General features: G+C 45.7%; 1 protein-coding gene across 3 annotated transcripts in view; it reads left to right on the plus strand.

Annotated features, from left to right (window-relative positions):
• Positions 1 to 15569, plus strand: part of VPS35L (VPS35 endosomal protein sorting factor like) — a 1734364-nt gene that overhangs the window by 815584 nt on the left and 903211 nt on the right. For all 3 annotated transcript variants that reach the window (XM_069647157.1, XM_069647156.1, XM_069647158.1), the window contains exon 14: positions 4173 to 4295. In XM_069647157.1, the coding sequence (XP_069503258.1) occupies positions 4173 to 4295 (123 nt within the window). The remainder of the gene's footprint in view (positions 1 to 4172; positions 4296 to 15569) is intronic.

A 15569-nucleotide genomic window follows, 5' to 3' on the forward strand; every position in this document is an offset into this window, starting at 1 on the left:
GCAGCAAGACAGCTGCGAAACAAGTTGTACCATGCTTTTTTAACTGTTGGCTGATGCCCAATAAAACTGGATACTATAAGGAGTCTATGCCTTATTTGTCTGGGTCCTTTTGATTGAAGGAAAGTATCTTTACTGGCGTTTTTTTCTCCACTGCTTTCAATGCTATCCCCCTGGGGAGAGATGGAATCACTCTCCCCTTCTTTGAATATATATATATATATATCTCCTTAGCGAGCTTCCGTCAACCTCAGCTAAGGTTGTGCCGCGAGGTTATAAATGAATATAAACCTCTAGTAGTAAATATCTGAAAACATGCTGTATAGAAGGCTGATTACTAATCCTAGTAAATGGGTTTTAAGAAACTTAATCTGGTATACATTCCTCTTCCAAGGCCCGTCGATGTCACGCATGTAAAAACTCTTTAATTTATCGCCCTGGATTATACTGTATGACACCGGACATTTTCTCAGCCATCAGCATTTTTGTACTAGAAATGCCAGCAGAGTAAATTGGTAAACCAATACATCACTTGCCTTATTAATATGGTCAGTATGCTGTGCATAATTTTCTCCACTAGGGTTCTAAATCTTGATAGAAGTCGGTTAGATATTATGTTACGTGACAACCCCCAATGGATAAATGTAGCTAGCTCCCCCAATGTCGTTGTCACTGATATCCACCTGAAGTCTAACCCCAGCCATAATAACCTGGTGACGTCAACTGAACGAAAGATTGTGTAACAAAATACCTGTTTAAAAAAACAAACCCATATAAAACCATATAAAACCATTGAGAGCTTGGAGCCAGTGCATACAAATACCATAATTATTATTTATATCAATAGGCGTCCTATCCCACCGCCTCTACCGCATCAACGCTGTTTGGGTCAGATGTCTGGATTGGTCTTAATGACGCTTTCCTAGCAATAACCCCCATCTCATGCAAGAAAACACTTCGAGTGCAGCAATATCAGTGCGTTATGGTGCATTCCTCAATGTGCCTATTTCACTAGAATTTCTCTTTACGGTTTCCACAAAGTGCCGCAAAGTAATTGAATTGTGACATGGCGCCCAATTGTTTACAGTAAAACATATACACACTAAATACCAATTTTAAATGCAGCTTTGACTAGACTAAATGATAAGATTCCAGTACATGAATAGATTGTTTGGCAAACTATTCAATCAAAAACAAAGAGAGCTAATCCTGGTTTCACCCACTACCAACTGCTTCTGCACGGTTCTCAACGAAATGTGTATGTCTCGCAGTGTCATCAGTGTAAGATTGAAGGTTCAGTGTGTGATGGCAAAATTCTGCATATTGTAGCTCGTATTACATGGGCTTATACTAGAATTTCCATCTGCCCTAGCTAGCATAGTCAATGATGAGGAATCCTGGGGGTCTGAGTACAAGACAATCGGAAAGCTACAGGTTGCAGACCCCCGCCCAAGGAGATGCTGCATGATTCTGATGTCCGGAAAAAAGCTCCCTGTTTCCAAATTTGCCTTTGCGCATCAGAACGGGTATACAACATTTACGAAGGATTCATTAATGCATTGCTTAGCCCCTTTGATGCCCCCTACCTTTTCACTAAGTAGTGATAGACGGCGCTAATCCGCAGCCTCAGCCATCGGGTAGAAAAGTAAAAGGTGGTTTGTGTTTCCCTTCTTAGCTATGCGAGGTATGGGAAATAATCACCTTCCTCAAGTCCCTGTGTCTATTAAATTTACTTTATGGTTAAACAGCAGATTTCCCTAAACAGCGTTGTAACAACAGATCCTTAATGTAGGAGCTACATTAACACAAGATGTAGACTGCTATTGGGAAGTAAACATGTTTTAAGCAATGATGGTCATTGGGGAAAATTAGAGAACTGACACGTGCCATTGGGCAAAGATCAGATTATGCCAAGAAACGAAGGACTGACGTTTATAAACAGAAAGAGTGTAGAGGCCATGTGTCAATTATAGTGCTACTACAAAGCACTTTGCAAAGACAGGTCAAGAAAAGAGACTGAACAAGGCTGAAGACAGGGCGGCAAGCACTTACTGCAGCATGTGTGGGCAACACTAGGCACTTCATTTTGTGGTGACTCCTCTGGGCGGCAGATGTTCGAGGACCCCCCTGGGGCACGGCTGATGATATACGGGTGAAGCACACTAAATAACAAGGAGATGAAGCGGGGGTCGTGAATCTATCCCCATAGTTGTTGCGTGCTGCCACATCTGCGCTACTCCCAACCCTTTTGTACTATAATAATACTTTGCAGGCTTTTTTTCTTTTTGAAAAAGTACGTTAATAATAATCAGCCTGAATTGGTGTTAAGGTCGGAAGCGCTGTGCACACCGAAAGGTTAACGAAGGGCATCAGCCTAATACTGCATTTAGATTTTGATGGAAATAGTATTCAGGGACACCCATCCGGCCCCCCCCATTCAGTATCCAGGACAGGTAGCGCAGCACACGCACAACCCCAATAATGTTGTCTGTTAAGGCCAGTACGGGTTCAGGCTGAAGGGGTGGACAGAAAAATCGATATCCAATATTTTATTAAACCTATCAGCATTCTGCTTGGCAGAACTAGATTAAAGCGTTTTTATTTCACGGGTTATGGAGCAATCGTACATAACAACAACAAAGATCTGTCACGGCACATGTTTACAACTGACCTCACACGTAGTACCTTGAGCTGCTATAGCGACGGCAACCCCAGCGATGGTCGGTACGAACTGAGATAGCTATCCCCCAAGGCAATACAAGCTCCACCCCACACAACACGCGGAACCAGAAACCATTCCGGAGATGTGAATACAATACATCACGAATACAGCATTACGCTGGTTAGAGGAAATGCCATAAACTTCCTTTCAATACGAATGAAAACATGCATGTTTCAAAATAAACTAACGTGCGTTCTAATTCGTTACTGGGCCCCATTTCTAAAAATGAATTAAATTATAAATCATTCTAATTATACCCAAATAAGAAGATAAAACAGCCTAATGTAATGTAAGTTAAAGCTATTGTGTTGTGAAAAAGTCTATTCATATATAAATTCAAGGAACTTTACACCAATGACCCTAATCTGAATACCCCTTAAATGCTGATAACAGGGATTTTATAGCCCATAATCCAGATCTTTGCCTCCTCTGGGTTTTCAGACGAGTTGCAAAATATAATTTTAGAATTGCAGGTGCGACAAGGATAAGCTTTATCTCCTTTTCTTTAGCTAGTCTCTTGACTTCCTGAAAGAGTTTACTTTTCTCTACCAGCTCCCTAGGATACTCTGGAAATATTGCCAGTCTAGATTTTTTGTAGAATACTTGGCCTCTTTCCCTTGCTGCTTTAAGTACTTTCTCCTTTGCATAGACTTGCTGAACACCATTAAAATCTGTCTTGGCCTAGTGCTGTCCAGCCTTCCCACTCTGAAGGCATAATCCAAATTGCCTGGTGAAAGGGAACATGAGCATATATTTCTGTCAATATTTTGACTAGGGAGGTCTCCAATTGTCCCTCTGCAGTTACATCTTCTGAAAGGCCCATAGGTCTAAGGTTCTGGCTTCTAGATTTCAGGTCCAGCATCAAACTTTTAACCTTTAAGTCTTCCATCTCTTTTCTTAGCTCGTTGTATGCTCTATAGCTCCCAGAAATCTCAACAGTAAACCTGCTGAATTTCTCTCTAGCTGCCCAACCCTGTTGTCCAGGTTGATCACCTTAACATTCATGTCAGCAAAGGAAGCCTTCATCTCTTCAACATCCTGGGAGACCTTTAACAACAACATGTAGATGTCTTGGATGTTGGGAGTGTCTTCCATGTCAGTCTTGGTCTTCTTAGAGGCAGGGTTTTCAAGTGAATCAATCTTTTTCTTTGAATTCATTGTATCAACATATTATCTGACATCAGGGAGACAGGAGCTCCTGTCTCAGCCTGCTGCCTGCTCAGCCAGCATTCCAAAATCATGGAAAGGTAATAACGTGTTATATGATAGGTATCGATCTATGTTTTTGTTGTTGTGGGGACATTCAAAGAGGGGAGGGCAATGTTTGCATAATCTTTCTTTAAAAAGTTTTGTTTAGCAAATGCACTGTAAAGCACGAAGAACATCAGTATGTAATAAACCCTGTTTCCATCATACTGTGATACAGTGATGATTGCACCTTGTTTCTGTCCAGGTTCATGGAGACACAGTCCAGAACCAGCTTGTTGTGCAGTGTGTGGAGATTCCATTGTACCTCACGCTGTACTCTCCAGCCATAGATTGGATTTTGCAGTGCATCGCATACCGTGCTCCTGAGGTAAATGTTTTTTCATTATGGAAAAGTGGATTTATTTTCCTTTTTTATTAACATAATTTGTTTCTTTTCTACCTGTATCCATATTGGCCACTATTTGCACTGTCAGTGAGTAATGTATGTGTTATGTCAGAATAGCTTTTTAGGGTTTCTTTTGCTAACTTGAATAGTTTTCTACACTTTCTGCTTGCTTTTTGGTTTCATAGACCTTCTATTTGTTGTCACAGGGACTTCTACTGAATCCCCTCTCCCTGGCAACACCATCTCGCTCTTGTTATTTTCCGTTATACAACTTTTGCAAAATCTGTCCTTTTTCTTACTTTCTCTTACTCTTATTTTTTTACCCCAGCTTGATTACTTTTCCACACTCTTTTTGTACCTCCCTGTGTTTTCTCTTTTTCCTCTTTGTTCTATTTGTTCTATTTTAAAGGAGTAGTGCGCTCAAAAATATTATTGCTTTTAAAAGATGGGCAATAATCCAAAACATACATTAAACATATTTTGAATGAAAGTTCCTATGTAAACTTTTGAGCAAACGAGGCTCAAAGCGTTTACATGGGAGCATCCATTTTGCCATTTCAGGCAGCCTCCTCAGCTCATGTTAAGCTCTGCCCTGTCGGCACTAAACAAGCAGCAAAAGCCCCCTACTGGAACTTTTGCTTACTGCAGCCAGAGCAGAACTCAACATGAGCTGAGGAGGCTGCCTTCACTTTCATTTTACGTTTTCGGTGCTCCCCAAGCCCAGGGAAGCACAGAAAATGTAAAATGAAGACAAAAAGCAAAGGTGCAGCAATTACAAATACAATGTTGTTGTATTTGTGATTGCTGTGGTTGGAAAACCACGGAAATTGTAAATACAAGAACGTTGTATTTCTGACAGCGGCGGCTTTCGCGTGGAATCTGTCAGAATAACGGCATTGTTGTATTTGCAAATACCGCAGCATTTACAAATACAACAACGTTGTATTTCTCCCTGAGGCGGCTTTCGCTTGGAGTTTCCTGGGCTCCCTCAGGGTTGGGGGAGCCCAGGAGACTCCAAGCGAAAGCCGCCATAGTGAGAAATACCATGGCATTCCGAAACACAACCGTGTTGTGTTTCTGCCTGCAGCGGCTTTCACTTTGAGTCTCCTGGGCTCCCGCGGCTCAGAGGAGCGTGAGAAACTTTGAAAGAAAACTGAAGCGTTTTTAAATACAACATTGTTGTATTTATGTTTGCGGTAGCTTCAGCTTGGAGCACAGGGTACTCAAAGCTGAAGACACTGTAAACATAAATACAACGTTTTAAAAGCTGTGGTTTTCTTTCTAAGTTTTCCGGGCTCTTCCATCCCGGAAAACTTAGAAAGAAAACCGCAGCTTTTATATTTGCAGTGCTTATTTAAAAAAAGAAATAAGCACTTACCTAGATGCAGCTTTCCTACCTTCATTCTCTGGTCTCCGGCACCAATGAAGCAAAAGCCACCCAGTGGTAGCTTTTGTTTATTACAGCTGGCTGGCTTTTGCTTCATTAGTGCCGAAAGGGCAGAGTTTAACAGAATCACAGGAGGCTCATCCATTTCACAAAATGGATGCCTCCTAGTGCTTCACATTTTTGAGTTTGTGCTTCATTTGCTCAAAACTTTACATAGGGACTTTGTTTAAACATATTGTTTATATATATTTTTGATTATGGGCCATCTTTTGAGCCAATGATATTTTTGAGAGCACTACCCGTTTGACCACCTTATCCCAATAGTCAGCTTTCACTCCACAGTCCCAGAGCAAGCATGTTTGAGTAAAATATTACCACAGATGGATGTACCAAACACCACATGGTATATGCTATTGTAGTATAACAAGGAACTGTAAAAACATAAGTCCTGGCAGGCGAGTATATCAGGCAGTTGAAATGGTAAAAAGATTCCTGGCAGGAGAGTACACGAGGTGATCTGAGAATCCTAGAGAGAAGTACTAGCAGGTGAGTACACCAGGCAGCTGATAATTGTATAAAGATTCCTGGCAGGGGTGTACACCAGGTAATCTGCCAAGATACAAGAACCTTTACAGAAAGACTATTACAAAACATTTTGCTTGAACAGGAACTTTGAGTCCTTTGAAGACGCCAAGGACCTGTTGGCTAAAGAGACATTTGGCCATCCTGTTTAAGAATCCATGGGAAGGGGACCACCTTCTGGACCCAAGGGTGTTTACCTTTGGAGAACATTTTTGTCTGAGTAATTATTGCACTTTTGGTTTTGAACACTTTTTCTAACATCAAGTTAAAGTCATTTCCTTGCACCTTTTGTTGTTTGTTCAGTTACTGACATCCTGACACAGACAGATCCTTAGTTTTAGTTTCTAGGTAGATCCTCTTTAGAATAGGGCTACAGAGGTGTTTTTCCAACCCACTTTTATTGAATAAAAATGTCTTTACTTAAGAATACAACAACCTTGTGCCGGTCTCTCGTTTCTGACCCCTCACACAACCCTCAGTCTCCCGCCCTCTCAACCTGCACAAGCACCTCTGCAAACATTGCATCCTTAGCCACTGGCACCATTCACCGGTGGGGACATGTCCCCACTGCTGCCACTCCAACACCACTACACCTTATCAGTGATTGTGGTAGTACTGTGGGTATGTCACACCACTTTGTGGGCGATCAATGATTCACCAAATGTTTTCGTCATTTTGACACGCAGTGCCTCTATTGTTAGTCAAGGGAAGCTGAGCAGTGGAGAATGCCATTGAATGGCACATATTCCAGCACCACCCCTACGCTCTTGTAAGTGACTGACTGGGGGTTGGGCAAAAGGGTTACAATCTAAGGTTGAATGACTACTGCCATATATATAACAATAATCATGCAGAGCATAGCACATGAGTTGCTAACAACCTATGTTACTGCTGGGCTATAGACACGTTAAATATATTGGTTGGTAAACACACCCACACCTCGACTGCTTTGACACTACTGTTAATTTGACAACCTGATATTCACTGAATCAAAAACCACAGTTTGTGATAATGCAGCCTTGATTTAAACATCAACCTTCATTTAACAATTGTTATTTTTCAAATAATAATGGTATGTGTTTGTTTTACGTGATTAAGGGAAAGGTCTCCTGCCTAACCATGACCTGCTAATTTTCAGTAACACATTATGACATAAAATGCAAAGTCATGATGAGTAATTGAACCTAATCAGCTGTTTACTCTCGGAAAAGAACATAACCTTGAATAATGTAAACATGCTGCTTACTCTTCATTGAAATTGATTGTTCCATTTGTCACAGAAGTCCCTGCTTGATTGTGTTAGCAGATGTTGGGGGTCGGCAAGGGCCCCGGTGCAGCCACAACAACATGCCTGACCTGGGGCAGTGTCAGAGGATTTCACGGTTACTCCCAACTTGTCATGTGTGAATGGCAAGGGCACTCATCACAGTGGAATCATAGCTACTCTGGCAACTTAAAAAGAATCTAGGAGCAGTGTTTCTATAGAGACAACCGCGCCTGTATGCTTGGCTTCCTTCTCAAGAGTTTAGGGAAGGCCTCAAATTGTGTCCAAAGAAAGAGGGAGAGCTGCACTAGACAAGGGTATTCCAGTGACTGTCAGCTAGTCCATGTGCCAGGTGGGGACCTTTCACACAGGGCTACATAGTCTGATGTCAGGCTTCTGGCTCAAAATCTTTCCTCAATGGCACCTCTGGTGCCAGCCGACCTGAGGTTCCTCGGGTTTCTGCCGCACTGCCTACGGGGGTGCTTTTATGTCCTGAATGTGGAGGACATTTATGATGAGGGTGACTTTTATGTCGTAAATGGAGGACTTGAGGGTGACCCCATTCCCTTTGTGATGGAACCCTTTGGCCCCTAGGAGGTCTGGGACTTCCCTCATGAATTTTACAGAGTTGATGGTAACTTGCAAGACCTCACAGCTGACCAGCAGGATTCAAGTGGGTTGGACACTTTTCCAAATTTGGACATGCTCCCTGCTCTGACCCCGGGAAAACCTCTATCCACTTTCCAGCACTTGATGGCTAAGTGGTGGGTACGAACGTCCCCTTCTAGGCCCAAGGTGAAGTACGAGTTAACAGATTTCTTGAACAATTGACCTCAAAGGAGGCCCTCCTACTCTTTAACCCGATGGTGGATGGTCCAGTTTTGGAACCGTGGACCAAATCGGCCTCGTTCCTGATCATTTACCATGATCTGGCAAAGACCTATAGGCCAGCACAATCTGGCCCTTTGTTATTGTCGACACATTCTTCCCCCTGAAAGCCTTGTGGTCCAGGCGGCTATGGCCAACATTAAGTCTTCCTTTTGTCTCTCCGGACAGGGTAATATACTTAATGCCTGGGGAAGAAACGTTGTTAGTTCAGCTAGCCTGGGCTTGAGAGCCATCAATGCCTCCGACGCCCTGGCCAAGTTTTCTTTAGACCTTTGGTCAACCATTTCCAAGGCTGCCGAACATATCCCAGAAGGAGAAATCTGTGAAGGTTTCGAGGGCTTTGTGAATAACAGCAAATAAGCTTCTCGTCAGATCCTCCAGTCTGGGTTGGACTCTGCTTACTGTTGGTCAGGATTATGGCCACGGAGACAGTATTGCAGAGATAGTCTTGGCTTAGGAACTCCGGTTTTACCACAGACACCCTGGCAAAGCTAAGCTCCTGGATATACTATTTGATGGCAACAATTTATTTGGGTCTAAGGCTGGTGGATACCTTCAAAGGTTCCAGCCCTCTAAAGCGACTGCCAGGTCTCTAGGCTTGGCGGTACAGCAACAGCAACCCGCGACCTCCAGGGGCAGCGGTAGTGATTTTTGTCCCTTCGCCTCTTATGCCGAGAGGTGCAGAGATCCAGCGCCATCGTTAAGGCATCAAAAGTGCTGTTCTAACAGCGGTCGGGGCAGAGGTGCTCAGAGAGGTGGCTTGTCTACCTCCTTGTGTCCTGCGCTGCCTCTGACACTAAGCCTCTGTGAAGCAGACTTACACCACTCATCCCCTGTCATGCTGGCCACCTTAATTTAGGAACCCTTTGTAAGGTATTGCCTTACATTCCCTCTCAATTCCACACTCCCCTTGTCTCTGCTCTATTTACAAATGATGTCGACTACTGTAATGCCCTCTATCTGGCTCAGCCTGCCTACTTGATTCTTCGACACCAGCTATTGCAGAATATGGCTGTTAGAGTTGTGCTTCATCCTCCTTTTCGTTCTCATATGGCTTCCTTTCTTTCTATGTCAGCTGCATTGACTTCCTTTCGAAAAGCATATGGTGTTTAAATCTCTATGCATTGTCCACAGAGCTTTTTACAAACTTGGAGCTGAATAGCTCCAGTAGAAATTCTCTGCTGTTCCCTCCAGAGCACTTCGCTCTTAATCATCGCTAACAATTCGGGTCCCCCGGATAAAATACTCCCAGCTAGGTGGCAGTGCGTTTACCGTTGCTGCAGCAGGCTTGGAATGCCCTCCATTTTCTCTTTGTGCGATGGATAATAATTTTTCCTTTTGCTGCTCCCTCAAGACTCTTTTTAAATCAGATTTGATCCTAGAGGAGAAACTGTATTTATTTATTTTTATTTTTGTATTTGTAAAGCGCCTAGCAGCCCAGAGGCATCAAGGCGCTGTTAGAATGTGACTTAGTTACAGCAAGTGGGGTTGATGCACCGGTTACACATTAGTCAATACAATGCAATGTTACAGTAGTCGAATGCCTTACATGTGGCATGACGAGCAGGAACAAATGGTGAATACATGTAGTACAGTCATTGTGGCGGTTTACAGGAACAGCATGGTTTTTATTGATTTTCTGAAGACCGTGTGGGATTCAATGCCTCTAATAGAGGGAGGTAACAGGTTCCAGTTGGTAGCTGCTAGAACTGGGAAGCTCGAGCCGCCTGCTCTAATCCTGTGGCTTTTAGGAATGGAGAGTCGGTTGGTATGGCTGGATCTGGCGGGTCTGATTGATGGGGGCACAAAGAATCTTTGCGCGAGGTAGCGAGGTGCTGTGTCATAGAGACATTTGTGGGTAAGTGCCAGGAACCTAAAGAGGATACGTTCTTTGATGGGTAACCATTGGACAGATTTCCTGGTGGCCGAGATGTGGTCTCTTTTAGAGACCCCGGTGGCTGCTCTAAGGGCATTGTTCTGCATTGTTTGAAGTTTCTTGATGTTCCTTGCTGACGTGCCTAGTAGGCGTGCGTTGCAGTAGTCTAGGCGCAATCCTATGATTGCTCTGGCGATGGTGAGGGAGTTTTGTTGGTGAGGGAGTTTTGTTGCGTAAGGAAGGGCCTGGCGGCAGTGATAAATTTGGAGTGGTAGGCTGCCGCTGATGAAATTGCATTCACCTGTCTTGTCATCGTGAGGTTTGAGTCCAGGTATACTTCCAAAGTTTTGACTGACTGGGATACTGGGATGCGGGAGTTGTCAATGAGAAAGGAGTCATATTGGGATCCCATTTTTTTGATTGTAGCCGGAGAACCCATGATAAGGAGTTCAGTCTTTTCACTGTTAAGGCAGAGCCAGTTTTCGGCCATCCATGTCTGGATGGTGGTGTAGATGGAATTGAGAGTTTTTTGGTCGGCCTCGTAGTCGCCCGTTAGGGGGATGAGGACCTGCGTATCGTCCGCGTTATTGGTGTATGTGATGCCCATCAAATCGTGGTATTTGAATAGAGAGTAGAGAATAGAGAACTTGTGAATAGGTTGTACAGGGTGGGTGAGATGCAGGTCCCTTGCGGGACTCCACACTTAATTCTGAAAAGACTTTCAATGCTCTACCACTGACAAAGGATGCGATCCACGCAGTGGCATTCGGTGAGAAGTTGCCAGCCGTTGAGAGGTGGTGGCATAGGGTGTCATGGTCAACCAAGTCAAAGGCCGTGGAGAGGTCAAGGAGTAGGAGGAGGGCTGGTTTGCCCACATCTCTGAGGTCATCAATTTGGTTCAATCCAGACTGTCGGAGACCAAGCAGATGATGAGCTTCTAGGTATTTCTGGACTTGGAGGTATGCTGCTTTGTCCAGAATCTTCAGAAGGAAGGGAACGGTCGTAATGGGCCTGTAGTTCCCTGGTGACTTTGGATCTAGTGTAGGTTTCTTCAACAGTGGGCGCACCCAGGCTTCTTTGAGACAGGAGGGCACTTGGTTTGATTTGAAAGAAGCGTTGATGAAGGCAGTGAAGAATGGTACCAGTGTAAGGGCGCTGTCCTTGATGAGCTGGGCCGGGCATGAGTCACCCTTACAGTTGAAAGGCTTGATCGAGTTAAGTATGGTTAGGACTTCCTCTTCTGTCATCTCCTGGAATGAGAAGCCTGGAATTTCGGCTGGGGTGTTCTGGTGTAGGTCAGATAGTTGTAGAGTTAAGGCTTTTTGGTGGCTGATGATTTTTTCTTTTAGGGTGTTCAGTTTATTGAGCATGGCTTCTTGAATGTCATTGCACCATTCTTTGTCTTTGTTCAGGGGGTTAAGAGGTGGGTGGGGGTCTCCAGTTCTCTGAATAATGCAAAGATTTCTCTGGAACCAAAATTGGCATTGGCTATACTGGAATTGAAGGAGCTAGCTTTGGCTGTGATGACTGCGGATTTGTATTGTTTTGCAATGTTTTTAAAGGCAAGTTTGGTGGTGTCGCTAGGATTTGTTTGCTAAGCTGAAAGAGCTGATCGTTTTTGTGAGCGCAATTTCAGGAGGTCCTGGGTGAACCATGAATTGGTTTGTCTGATGGGTTTGGCTTTTCTTTGCGTTAGTGGTGCAATGGTGTCTACAGCTTTGGTGATGATAAAGTTGTAGGTGACTGCGAGGGTGTCCGGATTATTGGTGAATGGATGCTTGAGTTCTGGAACCTGGAGATGTGGAAGTAGTCTTTCCTTAGTGAGTTGCTTGGCGCGCTTAGTGAGGGCAGTCGGTAATGTTCCTTGGGTGCTGGTCAGTGTTTTGCTGTAATTAAGATTGAAATGGATAGCACAGTGATCTGACCAAGGAATGGAGGTGATGACTGGGGTTGATAGCGGACAATTGTGTTGGGCGATCCAGTCCAAGGTGCGAGCTTTGTTATGGGTCGGTTCTGGCACTGCTTGTTTGAAGCCGAGTGTGGCGAGGGCGTTGTTAAGGTAGGTGACATTCCCATCTGTGGGATCATTGAGGCCGAGATTCATGTCACCAAGGAGGATGAACATGGGGGATTTCTTGAGGTTGTCGCCGAGGGCGTGTAGGAGTGCTTCCTGGAATTCTGTAGCTGGTCCTGGTGGGCGGTAGATGACATGGGCGGTGATGGTACAGCTAGGTGAGGGGTTGATTTTGTGATGGGGATGGATTGCTTTATGCCTCTCCTCTCACCCTTCCTTGGAGGGGCTGGTCATGCAGGCTGCTACGGTCTCTTCTAGACCTGCATCTTCTACATCCACTCTACCTCCGGACAGGTAAGCAAAGAAAGTGGATCCCTTGGCAAAGAAGGCATTCACCTCAGGTAGCATGGCCCTCAAAGCTACAAATGTGGCAAGCAGTTTTGACAAATACTCTTTCGGTCTATGGACAGCAGTAGAAAATGCTGCTCAGTATGTCCCAGAAGAAGATGCGTGAGGGCTTACTACAGCTAGTGGAGGATGGGAAAGAGGTGGCCAGGCAGTCGCTGCGAACGGGCCTGGACATCGCCGACTGTGTGGGCTGATCTATGGCGTCAACCATAACACCAAGAACGCAGGCCTACTTAAAAACCTCTGGTTTTTCGCCCAAGTCAAGCTTCTGGACATTCCCTTCGAGGGCAATGTTCTTTTCGGCCAGAAAGCTGATGATTCCATAGAAAAATGTAAGGAATCCAAAATCGCTGCTAAGTCCTTGGGCCTCGCTGTGCAGCCGGCCAAACCTGCGTTTAGCTTTGCCTCTAAGACACGGGGCTAAAGGAGATATGCTCTTTATGGCAGGAGAGCACAGCTCCCACTGGCCAGGCAAGGGCAGAAGCGTTTCTTGTGCTCCGGAAGGGGCAGATGGGCTTCTAGAGCTCAACAGGCAGTGTCAGCGGCAGGGGCGACACAGCCTCTGAAGCCGCTTTGATTTTCCCCTCTCATTGCAGACCAGTTGGAGGACGGTTGACAGAGCATTTGCTCCAGTGGCAGGGAATTACTTCCGATGTCTGGGCTCTTCAGCTCATTCAGTGGGGTTATTGTCTGCCATTTGTAAGAAAACCACCGGATAGACGGCCCCCACCCCCAAGCCAACTGGGACAGGAGCTCCAGGATGAACTGAGAGCCCTGTTGTTGAAGGGTGCAGTGGAAGAGGTACCTCCCGAACAGAGAGGATCGGGCTGGTATTCCCGGTATTTCCCGGTACCCAAGAAGGGAGGAGGTCTCCATCCCATTCTGGACCTGAGGGCCTTGAACAAGTTCTTGAGGAAAGTCAAATTCAGGATGGTGACGTTGAAAGAGATTCTCCACACTCTCGAACTACTGGACTGGCTGGTGTCGATAGACCTACAGGACGCTTATTTCCATGTGCCAATCCACCGAAAGCACAGGAAGTTCCTAAGGTTCACCATAGGAGATCTGCACTATCAGTTCAAGGTGCTTCCTTTTGGCCTGACCTCGGCGCCAAGGGTTTTCACCAAGCTCATGGCTGTAGTTGCAGCTCACCTCAAAAGATCCCGGGCTCCACGTATTTCCATATCTGGACGACTGGCTGATCTGAGGGAAGTCTGCAGTGCAGGTCTTGTTCCGGAACCATGTCACTCTACCAGCGGCTTCCTTCCTCCGCCTCGTAGGCCTCACGGCCTCAAATGGCTCCTGAGGGATCAGTGGTCTCAGTACCTCGGCTCTCTCTCAGATCTCCTCAGGGTCAACGACCTGTTCCGGTGGACGGAACACAACAGTCTCTTGGTGGGGGAGCCCTTCTGGCCTCCTTGGCCTCAGACCTGAGTGGTCGCGGATGCGTCTCTGAAGGGTTGTGGAGCTCACTGCAAGGATTTCCAGGTGAGAGGCCTCTGGTCAGCGACGGAACGCATGTGGCACATCAACAGGCTGGAGTTGCGAGCCATCTGGCTTGCCCTGAAAGCATTTGCCCCGTCTATGCAGGGGAAACATGTCCTCGTTCTGATGGAAAAAACAGTGGCAATGCGCTATCTCAACAAGCAAGGTGGGGTGCACTCCCGCCCCCTCTGCACAGAGGCGATGATGCTTTGGTTGTGGTTGCTGGAGAACAGGATCTCGGTCTCTGCAGTTCATGTGATGGGCACAGAGAACAACTTGGTGGATGCTCTGAGCAGGCAGAGCACGGTCTCACACGAGTGGGGAGTGTGCCAGGAAGTACTAGAGGAGGTCTTCACTCTCTGGGGTACCCCAGCATTGGATCTGTTCACAACGGAGTACACCAGGAAATGTGAACACTTTTGCTCTAGGGAATTCCCACTGAACGGTGCACTGGGGGACACGTTTCTGGTGGATTGGACCTTCCTTCGCGCGTTCCTTCTGATTCTCATCATTCCATGGGTTCTCCGGAGGATGAAGAGGTTTCGAGCGACCGTGATCTTGATCACCGCGGACTGAGGCGAGGAGAACGTGGCTCCTCGACCTCTTGGATCTGTCCATCTGTCCACCTCACCGGTTGCCTCAGCGTCCAGATCTCCTAACCGAGTCAGAATGTCAGATACTCCATCTGACCCCAGAATCCCTCAACCTACATGCGTGGCTCTTGAGAGGATGAGATATGATGACTGGGACCTCTCTGGGGAAGTACTTGAGGTGTTGCTGGCTGCACGCAGACCATCTACAAGATCTTTGTACACGTGCAGATGGAGAAGATTTGAGGCGTGGTGCAGGGAACTCAAGGTTGACTACAGTGATGGACTTCATTCTGTCACTGGCCTCAGCAGTCCTTCAGATCACCACAGTCAAAGGCTATTTGGCAGCCTTGTCTGTGTTTAAAAGATCTCCGGATCTAGCGGCCTCGTCTGTGTTTAAAAGATCTCTGGATCAAGGCTTTTACGATCCTGATAATGGCACAATTCCTGAAAGGCCTTGTAAATATGTTTCTACCAACTCCCTTTGTTGTCCCGGATTGTGACCTTAATCTGGTTCTGACATTTCTGATGGCGGCTCCCTTTGAGCCTATGCACTTTTGTCCTTTACGTCTTCTCTCTTTGAAAACAGCCTTCTTGGTGGCTATTACATTCGCTAGGCGGGTGAGTGAACTGCAGGCCTAATGCTGTAAGCCACCCTTCCTGCGTTTCTTTCCGGGAGAATGTTTCACTCAGGGTAAGGCCTGGCTTCCTCCACAAGGTTGTCTCAGAATTTCACCTGTCGCAGTTTATCGACTTTCCGGT

Source organism: Ambystoma mexicanum, chromosome 2q, assembly GCF_040938575.1.
Source record: "Ambystoma mexicanum isolate Mex_15411 chromosome 2q, UKY_AmexF1_1, whole genome shotgun sequence".
NCBI classification, from domain to species: Eukaryota; Metazoa; Chordata; class Amphibia; order Caudata; family Ambystomatidae; genus Ambystoma; species Ambystoma mexicanum.